This window comes from Crocuta crocuta, unplaced genomic scaffold (genome assembly GCF_008692635.1).
Source record: "Crocuta crocuta isolate KB4526 unplaced genomic scaffold, BGI_CrCroc_1.0 scaffold149, whole genome shotgun sequence".
NCBI lineage: Eukaryota > Metazoa > Chordata > Mammalia > Carnivora > Hyaenidae > Crocuta > Crocuta crocuta.
Window position 1 is genome coordinate 6847656 of NW_027551561.1, and position 11160 is coordinate 6858815.

General features: G+C 49.1%; 1 protein-coding gene and 1 pseudogene across 1 annotated transcript in view; both read left to right on the forward strand.

Moving 5' to 3' along the window:
• Positions 1 to 6173, forward strand: part of ADAP2 (ArfGAP with dual PH domains 2) — a 29726-nt gene extending 23553 nt beyond the window's left edge. The window contains exons 8-11 of the mRNA XM_077749862.1: positions 730 to 792; positions 1938 to 2015; positions 2659 to 2887; positions 4122 to 6173. Of these exons, the coding sequence (XP_077605988.1) occupies positions 730 to 792; positions 1938 to 2015; positions 2659 to 2887; positions 4122 to 4156 (405 nt within the window). The 3' untranslated portion in view covers positions 4157 to 6173. The remainder of the gene's footprint in view (positions 1 to 729; positions 793 to 1937; positions 2016 to 2658; positions 2888 to 4121) is intronic.
• A 2364-nt stretch (positions 6174 to 8537) lies between these two features.
• LOC144219639 (large ribosomal subunit protein uL13 pseudogene) lies at positions 8538 to 9207 on the forward strand (annotated as a pseudogene).
• The last annotated feature ends 1953 nt before the right edge of the window (positions 9208 to 11160 follow it).

Below are 11160 nucleotides of genomic sequence, written 5' to 3' on the forward strand. Positions count from 1 at the left end.
ACAAGGTCTTACCCAGATTGTACAGCTTGTCAAGATCAGACCTGCAGCTAGAACCCAGGTCTCCCAGCTCCTAGTCCGGAGCTTTCTCTACTTGCCTATTCTGCCACCATCTCCTGTGGGCCTGCGTCAGAATCCCTGTCAAGGACCAGGTCTCGGCCAGGGGCCTGGTCAGAGGGCTCTGGCATGAGAATACTTAGTGTCATGGTGAAGTGGTAGGAGCACCATTAGTGTCCTTCTAGTGTCTGCAGACCTTGGTGTGAATCCCAACTTTCCCACCCGCCAGTGGCATGATTTAGGGAAAATCCCCACCACCCACCAGGGGCCTGGTTTGTTCAGACGTCCAACGAAGATTAACGTACCCACCTCGCAGGGTGGTTGAGAAGTTCATCCAGAGCCTGACACCGAGTAGACCCTCAGAGTATGTCCCCTGATGGCACCAGGAGGGTCTCCTCGGAGCCTTGCCGATGTCTACCTCTTGGGGATACTGAGGGGATCCTTAGACTAGGTCCTTACACCGAAATTCGGCTCTGCTGGTAAGTGCTGCAAACATCTGAGATGCTGTCGTCTGCCTCTGTTGAAATATTAATATTGCATGCATCCCATGTTCCAAATATAACCCCGTGAACCATGAGCACACATCCTTCCCCATTCCAAACTTCCCCTTTGTTGGGGAGCCTTGAACCCCTGGCATGTGAGTCGGGGGGTCACTGTATGTCTCTCTTCCCCCAGCTCGTGCCCCTCATCACCAGGAACTACCTCAAACAGGGCTTCATGGAAAAGACGGGTCCAAAGGTACATCTCACCGCTCTCTGTGCGATTCACAGGGCCCTGGTTCCAGCAGGCGGTAGTTCAGAATTTGGGAAGTAGGAAAGTGGGGCCCCGGGGGGCGGGAAGAGGAAGGGAAGTAACCCAATGTTTGTGAGTGCTTGGGGGCAAAAGACCAAATGAAGACAGGTGTGCGGTGCAGCACCTGCCGGCGCGCCTCCTGGCCTCTTCCTTTGTCAGCATCACCAGCAGCTTCCTTCCCCTTAACTCCTTCTAATGGAGCCAATGCCTGGGGCAGCAGAACTGAAAAGGGACTCTTTGGAGGACAGCTTTTGCACTTTCCAGAACCCTTGGGTGCCTTGTGCTGGGGGGGTCCACCAGGACCATCCGAGGGAGACAGGGGCTTGTGATTGGTCTGAGAAAACATACCTCTGCAGGCACTCTCCCCAGCACACACACCCTCCCTCCAAGTCAGCCTCTGCTCTCCTTCCCTAAACCTGCCCCGGGCTCCCAGCGCTGCTCATCTGCACTCCTCTGAAGGAAGGGAAACCTGGCCACTCCTGGGCCTCCCCAGGAGTCCTGCGGTGAGGGCGTCTCAGACCAGAAGTCTGGCTGGTGAGGGTTCTGGTGGTTGGAAGAGGGAGAAGGGGGAGAAGGGAAAGCAGAGGGAACCTCCTAAAAAAATGAAACAAAATCCCCAAAGCAGCAGCAATTCAGTGCTTTATGTTTTAAAGGTGTAGTGTGTTGACAAGATGGTTGTCAAGACTGCGGTGGAAGGGGTTGGGCAGTCAGCGTGAAAGAAGGCCCCCAGGCAGCTTAGAAAGGAGAAGAAGGGTTGCACGTTTTGTTTTCTGCCTTCACCAGCCAATGGCACAGCCAGTCCGCAGAGGTTCTTGCCAGGGGCTTTCTTTCCCCTGACCTCGGTTACAATTCCGCCAAGGCCAGCGCTTTCGGCCTTGCTGAGCAGCGGCTACTGATTTCCCCAGGTTCCTTTTTCTGAGACTTCTTGTCCGCCACCTGAGAAAGCGGAGGGCGCCTCTTCCTACCCACAGTAGCACCCAGAGGCACAGGGGGTAGCCGGCAGGGGGGTCAGAGGGTGGGCAGAGCCTCAGGGAGGAGCCCTGGGGTGTCTGGAAGGGACTGGCTGGCTCCCAAGGTGTAGNCTTTTGCAGCAGAGAGAACCTTTCAAGAAAAGGTGGTTCGCCCTGGATCCCCAGGAGCGGAGGCTGCTCTATTACAAGAACCCACTGGTAAGAGCCACTGCTGGCCCCTCTCCAGTGCACCCCCAGACAGGAGGGGGTCAGTCCTAGTGGGGGGCCATGGGGAAGCCACAGGGCTGGGGAAACCTGGCGAGTGACACACCTCCTCCTTTGCTTGCCTCTAAGTCATCCCCTGTGAGGGGAGCTATTCTCTCGCACCTTGCAGGAAGTCCGCGTATCCTAAATGCTGCCAGTGTAGTTAAACAGCTGGGCTGGCCGTTTCTTGTCCTCCGGCCTCCAGGGCTCACTTATCACCAGGAGGCCAGTGGTAGGACTGCGGGCTTCTTAGAACTTTCCGGCCTGCCTCTTAGTGGTATGCCTTGGGCAGAGCACTTAACTCTGTGCCTGTTTCTTCCTCTGGAAAATAAGCCTTCCTCAGAGGTTGCCATGAGGATTATAGGAGTTACTTAAGGTAAACCCTTGAATTCTTGGGACATATAAGCTGTCCATAAATAGTAAGTATTTTTTAACAGGTCACATGTGTGATTCATATTGTGGTTTCTTTACTCTTTCAAATTCCCCGCAGCCAGAGACCCCTGACACGCACATAAAACACAGCCTGGGGATGTCATGGCTGCAGGCGTCCCTCTGCCCCAGGCGTGGCCTCCGATGACCACGCGTCTTCTATTTCTAGGACGCCTTTGAGCAGGGCCAGGTTTTTCTTGGGAGCAGCGAGCAGGGGTACGATGTCTATGAAGACCTGCCCAAGGGTATCCGAGGGAACCGCTGGAAAGCCGGCCTCACCATCGTCACCCCCGAGCGGAGGTTCATCTTCACCTGCCCCAGCGAGAAGGAGCAGCGGGAATGGCTGGAGAGTTTTCAGGATGTCCTCTCCCGCCCCTTGACGCCCCTCAACTTCCTCAGTAAGACGCACTGCCCCGGGGGGGGGGGTTGGTTCTGTTGGGCAGGGGTGGAAAGGGGCCTCATGGTGTTCAGCCATGAGCCCTGAAGCCGAGGTCCTGGCTTTTCCCATTTTCTTCTTTTCTTTTCCCAAAGAAAAGTACAGGCAGTGCACATTATTGTCAGAAAGCCCTCTCTGACCATGCAGAGCTCCTCTGTGGGGAGCCCTATCCCAGAACCGTTGAGTCCAGGAGCCAGCAGCTTCCCTCCCCTCCCCCCACCTTCTAGTCCCTCTCCCCGTGAGAAAACCCTGGCCTAGTATTATTAGCTAAGGTCACACCCACTGGGCAGCTCCCTGGGTGGTAGGTTCCTCCCTCCTCACAGAGGGAAGGCTATTTTTAGTGGCCGTCTTTTCTCTGGATCCTCCCTTCTGTCTGCTTCTCCCCCCTTCTTCACCCCAGATGTGCTACAAGTAGGTTTCTTTGTGCTGACAAGCCCTGTGAAAAACGGGAAGACATTCTGAGCCAGGGCAGGAAACTTCTGGCCCAGGGCCTGGTTTGGGGGCACCAGAGAGAACTTCTGTGTTTGGAAAAGTACAGAATGAGTGAGTGGGTGACCCCTCATGGGCCCTTGGGAGAAACCCTCGTGCCCTTTGAGTCTGACCACTATAAAATACTCTTTTCATTTTCCAAAATCTTTTTTTTTAATGTTTATTTTTTATTTTTGAGACAGAAGCAGAGAGCATGCACAAGCAGGGGAGGGAGGGGCAGAGAGAGAGAGAGAGAGAGAGGGAGGGAGAGAGAGACACACACAGAATCTGAAGCAGGCTCTAGGCTCTAAGCTGTCAGCACAGAGCCCACAGCAGGGCTCAAACCCATGAACTGTGAGTTCATGACCTGAGCCCAAGTCCGGAAGTCTGTCTCTTAACTGACTGAGCCACCCAGGTGCCCCTTCACTTTCCAAAATCTTAAAGCCAAGAACCTGAGAAACATACTTGGAAGTTGTTAGTGAAGGGCATCAGCTGGTGCTTTCTTTTCCCTGTGGGCCTGTGTGTCTGAGTCTTGATATTTCTGTGTCTCTCACTCTCTGCTTTTATCTCCTCTGATGTGTGTGTGTCCCCTCTGCCTTGCACCCTTTCGGTCGGTTTTGCGTTCCGGTTCTCTGTCAATGTGCCCCTGTCCCCTCGCTGTCCCTGCTCTCCGGCAGGACTGCATTGCCGTGGTTATCACCTGCACTCTCTTCTTGTTCCTCTGGCAGCTGCATCAACAGAGGGTGGCCACGGCTACAGGTGACCCATTAGCTGAGGAGCTGGCCACTGGTCACCTGGAGCTTGTGGTGGGAAGGACACGTTCTTACCTTGGCCTTGGTTGCCCAGCTGGAGGGCCCCATAGTCAACAGCCATCGCTGGCCATGAACTCTGCCCAAGACTGAAGCTTTGACCTTTACCTGTTGGCTCCCTGGGCCTTCCCACTGCCCAGCCCTGGGGGCTTTGGGGATCTGGCACATGTCCTCAAGGCCCAGGACATCTGAAATGAAGGCACTGCAGTGGAAAGCCACCCACCGTGTCATGCAAGTGGCATTCTTGCTCAGAGAGAAAAAAAGTTTAATCTGGATGGAACCATGAGGAACTGATCAGACAAATTCACATTAGGGACATTCTAATACAACTGGACTGGACCTTTCAAAAGTGTTCGTATCATGAAAGATAATGTAGTAAGGAATGTGTTAGATTCGAAAAGACTAAGGAGGCAAGAAAGTGCAATTTGTGATTCTTGATTGGATCCTGGGTTTTTATGATTTACTTATCTTTTTAAAGATTTTTATTTTTAAGTAATCTCTACACCCAATGTGAGGCTCGAACTTACAACCCCGAGATCGAGAGTCTCACACTCTTCTGACTGAGCCAGCCAGGCGCCCCTGGTTCCTGGATTCTTTCAAAGCAGCTATCAAGGACATAGTGGAGATAACTGGGGACGTTTGAGTCTGGATCTATGCTAGCTGAGTGTTGTAAGCCTGATAATTATGTTGTATTTCTGTAGGAGATTGCTCTTGTTCTTAATGGATACGTGCTGAAGTGTTCAGGGGTAAAGTATAATCATTTTTAGTCTATACCTGACTCTGAAATGGTTCAGCAAAGACTTAAGTATATGTGTACATGTATATCTAGAGAATATATACATATATATATATAGTCTATGTACACATACAGAAGACAGGAAATATATATACAGGGAGAGAGCTAGAGAAAGCGAGCCACTGTGAACATGTTAGCAGCTGATGAATCCTGATGAGTCTTTATTGTCCTCTTGGGCAAATTTTCTAGAGATTCAAAAATGTTCAAATTTAAAAGTGGGAAGTGGGGAAAATTTTTAAAGGGAACATCCACTTCTCACCCTTCAATAGCATGTTTTTCATGAATCAAAAATGTCCTTGGAAAACTCCCATCTTTGTGCACATTTTAGAAGAAATGAAAACCCAGATAATGATAATAAAAGAAAAACAATGTCTGAATTGATTATTGTCCTGCTTTGGGAGGAAAGAAGGAAGCCAAGGAGAACTCCACTGGGCCCCAGGGCAGAGAGACAGCCATCCAATCTGCATGCCCGCTCTGGCCTGGCCATGAACTTGAGATTGCTGGACAACTCACTTTCCTACCTACGTGCCTTGGTTTTTCGCTTTCAAATGAGGAAGTTGGACTGACTACTGAAATGCAATGGAAGCGACACGTCCTTCTGAGCAGCTCCCCAGTGCCGGGTTCTGTGCCAGGCCCTGGGCACAGGGCAGATGGTACTTGCTGTCACACCTTACAGGCTGCTGGAAGGCAGCTCGTACGCAGGGGGGACAATGGCACGCGTGCTCAGAAAGGACAGTACAGGCTGCTGTGGGAGCAGGCAACATAGGGTTACTCTCAACGAGGGGGAGAGGAGAGCCTCCATTTTCTCCAAACATTCAGAAAGTAATGTTGAGTTGAAACCTTGAAGGTATTTAGAGGTTAGTCGAAGGGAAGAGGGTGAGGAAAACGCTCATCGGAGGGAAGAAAATCTTCAAAGGCCCTTAGATGCGAAAGAGGAACTGAAAGAAACGTGGAAAGGCTGAAATGTTAGGGAAATAGATCTCCGACGTCCCTGCTCTGTGATTCTTTGTCCTTAAAGTGATGTGCAAAAAGATACTTACTGTTCTCTCTTCATTTTGGTGGAGACCCAGAGGGTTGGGAGGGTCTTGTTGTCTACTTTTTATGGGGGTTTCCTCTGGATCCCGCAGAGGGCAAGCAGAGTTATTGGAGTGTCTTTCCTGAGGCTTCCTGACAGGCCAGATACGATGTGGGTGCTCCCTCTTCTGGCTCCTAACTCACCTTGAAAATGTCTGTTTCAACACCTGCTGGGTGGTATATTAAGGGTCGCTCTACTCATCTGCCCCCCCCCTTTTTTTTTAAGCTACCCGTGAGCTCTGTCTAGAGAGGAAGTAAGAAGTACACAGGCAGTAAACAAAGCTACTTGGCATTAAGAAAGAAAGTCACATGATTAGACTTGAAATTGAGGAAAACACAGTGTAGCGTATGAGTAGGAAGCAGAGAGACCAACTGGGAGGCCAGGGCTTTAATCACAAGCATCACAGTCATGGTAATTGTGGGTCCGCACCCCAGCTCTACTTCCCACCTCATCTTTCCTTTTTTTTTTTTTTAACTTTTTAAATGTTTTTTATTTTTGAGAGAGAGACAGAGCACAAGTGGGGACAGGGCAGAGACAGAGAGGGAGACAGAATCCAAAACAGGCTCCAGGCTCTGAGCTGTCAGCACAGAGCCCGATGTAGGGCTCAAACTCAGGAACGGCAAGATCATGCCCTGAACCAAAGTCGGATGCTTAACCAACTGAGCCACTCAGGTGCCCTGCCACCTCCGCTTCCCTAAACATCCTTCTCCTGTCCAGAAAAGAAAACCATACCTCTTACCCACCTTACTAGAGTACACTGCTTCAAGGCATTAAAATCATTGGAATGCCAGATAAAGAAATCATTTGAAATAGTGACAAGCCTTTTTTTTTTTTTTTACATTCTTTTACATTGACTTGTGTTTTGTATTGTTTTATAAATGTTGGTATATATATATGGATTCATACCACCACATTCAGAATAAAGGATGGTTACATCACCTTAAAAACTCCCTAGTGTACCTCTTTATAGACACACCCTTCCCTTGCCACCCAGCAACCACTGCTCAGTTTGTCATCAGTCCAGATTTATATTTTCAAGGATGTCATATAAAAGGCATCATCCAATATGCAATTTTTGAGCCTGGCTTCTTTCACTCAGTAAAATGTCTGTGAGACTCATCCAAGTTATCACGTGTATCAGCAATTCTTTCCCTGTTGTTGCTGAGTAGTATTGCATCAGATGGATACACCACAGTTTGTTTACCCAGTGGAATCGTACTCAGCAACAAAAAGGAGCGAATTATTGATACACACAATAGACAGGAGTGAAACAGGTCACATGGTAGATGTACGTTTAACTTTATAACAGACTGTCAGACTGTTTTCCAGAGGGGCTGGACCATTTCACATTTCTAGTAGCAGTGTATGAGAGTTCTAGTTACTCTGCCTCGAAGTCCAATGCTCTATTGTGCCACAGAACCAGGCGGAGACTTCCAGTTATTCTGTATCTTCACCAGCACTTGGTATTGTCAGTATTCTTAATTTTAATGGTTTTAATAGATATGTAGTTTTACCTCTGTGGTTTTTATTTGCATTTCCCTAGTGGCTGATGATGCTGAACATCTTTTCATGTGCCTGTCTGCCAACTTTACATCTGTGGAGAAGTGACTGTGCCTATGTCATTTTTCAAAAATGTTTGTTTATTTTTGAGACCGAGAAAGAGAGAAGGGAGACAGAGGACCCCAAGCGGGTCTGTGCTGACAGCAGAGAGCCTGGTGTGAGGCTTGAACTCATGAACTATGAGATCATGATCTGAGCCAAAGTCTGACACTTAACTGACTAAGCCACCCACCTGGGCACCCCCGTATCTCATTTTTTAAAATTGTATCATTTGTTTATTAGTTTTGAGAATTCTTTTTTGTTTTAATTTAAAAAAATTTTTTTAATGTTTTATTTATTTCTGAGAGAGAGAGTGAGACAGCGTGAGCAGGGGAGGGGCAGAGAGAGAGGGAGACACAGAATCCGAAACAGGCTCCATGCTCTGAGCTGTCAGCACAGAGCCCGACGCGGGGCTCGAACCCACGAACCGTGAGATCGTGACCTGAGCCGAAGTCGGATGCTTAACTGACTGAGCCACACAGGAGCCCCTGTTTTAAATTTTAAATTTTATTTCAGACAGTGTGCATGTGAGCAGGGAAGGGGCAGAGAGAGAGAAAATGTTAAGCAGACTCCATGCCCAGTGTGAAGCCCATGGTGCAGCTTGACCCCACAACTCTGGGATCATGACCTGAGCTGAAATCAAGAGTCGAATGCTCAAATGAAGGAGCCACCCAGGCACCCCAAGAGTTCTCTATACTTTCTTGATACTAGTCCTTTGACAAACATGGGATGTGCAAATATTTTCTCCCAATCTGTTAATGGTTTTTCCCCATTCTCTTAACAGTGCCAGTAAAGGCTTCTTAAGGTATTGAGGTCAGGGTTTACAACTTTTTTTGTTTTTTGCAGATTTTTGTTGGTGACAAAGGTTGGCATTAAAAATGGGGCGTTTTCCCCAGGCGGCTGCTGAAGATGGAGGAGGGGCGGGTCCTGCTGCTCAGTGGCCGGGGACATCTCCTGGGCCACCTGGAGGCCGCTGTGGCTAACCAGGTGCTGCCGGCCTGGAAGGCTGTAGTGTGCTATGAGGGCATCAGCACATCTGGAAATTTCTACGAAAACAAGTTAAGTACTTGGCTTTCCTCCACCAGCAGCTGAACACCAACTGATCCGTGGCCGTCCCCAGAACCCAGCCGCACGGGAGGACAGTGTGCGGCGCGCTGGGAGCCAGGCTGCCCCGGACCGCCTCTGTGTGGTAGATGGCATCCTGCCACCCTATGACAAGAAAACGGGGATGGTGGTTCCTGCTGGCCTCAAGCTAGTGCGTCTGAAGCCTACACGGAAGCTTGCTTACCTGGGCGCCTGGCTCACGAGGTCTGGCTGAAGCACCAGGCTGTAAAAGCCACGCTGGGGGAGAAGAGGAAGGAGAAGCCAAGATCCATTACTGGAAGAAAAAGCATCTCCTGCGGCTAAAGAAACAGGCCAAAAACAATGTGAAGAAGACTGACAAACACACAGAAGCCCTCGAGACCCGTGGACTCCTGGTCTGAGTTCAATGAAATTGTTTATTCCTCAATAAATAAGTGTATGAATGAATATTAAAATAGGGTGTTTTGGCTTATGTTTGGATATTTTGAATTCATTTAAAGTGGTGTAGAACTAAGGATGATGTACATTTAATGACTTCTCCTTCCCCTGACAAAATATACTTTGTCCCTGAAGGAATCCCGTCAGATCAAAGCCCAGCCCTGGTAGATGTTGATGGCAGTCATATGGCCACTTCATACAGTGCACAGATTTCAGGAACTTGTCCTTTCCCGGCGTCACAGGAATGCGGATGAACACATTCGTTTGAATTTAACACTGATGCCAGACTCTCTGACAGAAAATGAGTCTTGTTCGTGTGTCTTTATATCTAGGGCTCACTACTTCCACCCCTACCCCTTTTCTGGTAACCAACCATTGCATGTTTTTTGCCTGAAACTTACAAGAAGTGTCCAAGAAAACACTCGAAGAGCATTGGTTAATCTGCTCTTTCAAGAAACTTGGGTGTCTTGTAGAAAAGGGAAGGAGAGGTGGCTAGAGAATGCTTCTCTCAAAGATTTTATTAAAAAAATTTTTTTTGAATATTTATTTTTGAGGGAGAGAGTGGAAGCGAGGGAGGGGCAGAGAGATAGGGGAGACAGGGAATCCAAAGCAGGCTCCAGGCTCTGAGCTGTCAGCTCGAACCCATGCACTGTGAGATCATGACCTTAGCCGAAGTTGGCCGCTTAACCTACTGAGCCACCCGGGCGCCCCTTCAAAAATTTTATTTTTTAAGATGGAAAATTTGAGCATGTGTCTTTGGTATTGTGTCTGTATTTCAGAAAAGACAGACATGGAGAAGCTGAGTTTACGACAAATGAGGAAACCAGGGGACACAATCCAGGTAATCATATACCAACCAGGATAGGCTAGGTAATGCTGCCCCCACTAAATCTCAGTAAGGTTAATGTATGTATTTTTCTCCTTTACTACGAGTTCTAGTGTGGGTCTGCAGGGGGTCTGCTCATCTTGGATACTGAGACCTAGGTCACCTGTTGATGGCCTCATTTCCATAGTCAGGGCACTTGGCAGACAGGAATATGATGATTTACTAGCTTTTTAAGCTGATGGAAAGGTACCAAGTACTCTGCATGTTTCAAGTGGGTCAGAGAAGTGCCAATCCACCAGGTGCTGGAAAGAGATGGAAACTTCAATGAGTAGCCTCGTACGTAGTTCTATTGACTACTACTTGTCATTTCACGTATTGGAAATAGCCACACATATGTATTATCTGGTACCTACTGTAGGACCTGGCGTGATGGGGTGAAGTAAAATATGAGATACTGTTAGTTCATTCCAACAAATCAGGGAGATGGGGGTTCTGGCCTCTGCCATTCAATTTTTTGCCGTGTAAACCTGAAAGTCCCTTTGTGTCTTTGGGGAGGACGGATGCTCTCCCAGCTCCAACGTTTTCCTGTTGCGATGAGCCTGGAACTGGAATAAGAGGAGAGGAGGAAGCAAGCAAGCCCAACCAGGGCGCAGGCGCACTACCTCAAGAAAAGAGACGAGAATTTTGGTCCGGATGCCTGTTGGGTAATGTGCTTTCATCCAGCAGAGGGCGGTAAGGAGCCAGTGGCACAATTCTGCGGTGCAATAGCAGCTGGAAAAGTCTAGGGGTCGCTGAACTTTGCGCGTTAGAATCCTCCCGGGGAGGTTTTTAACACCCGCGCCGGGCTCCCCCCTAGACGATGAGATCAGACTCTCTGGGAATGGAGCCCCAACACTGGTATTTTGAAAGAGCTCCCCAGCAATGTGCACCGGGTATTTAATTCCTTTCTACTTGGAGGCTGGACGACATCCAGTGGGCGCACTCTCACAAACAAGTTCTTGAATCGAACCCTCTCTTCTCGCAAGAGTNACAGCCCGGCCGCGCGGCCGCTCTAGCTCCTCCCCGGCACGTTGCCACCTCTTTCCAGCCTTTCCGCAGTCTGTCTCTTTGAACACTTTTATCCTGGGGGAAGACGTAGCCC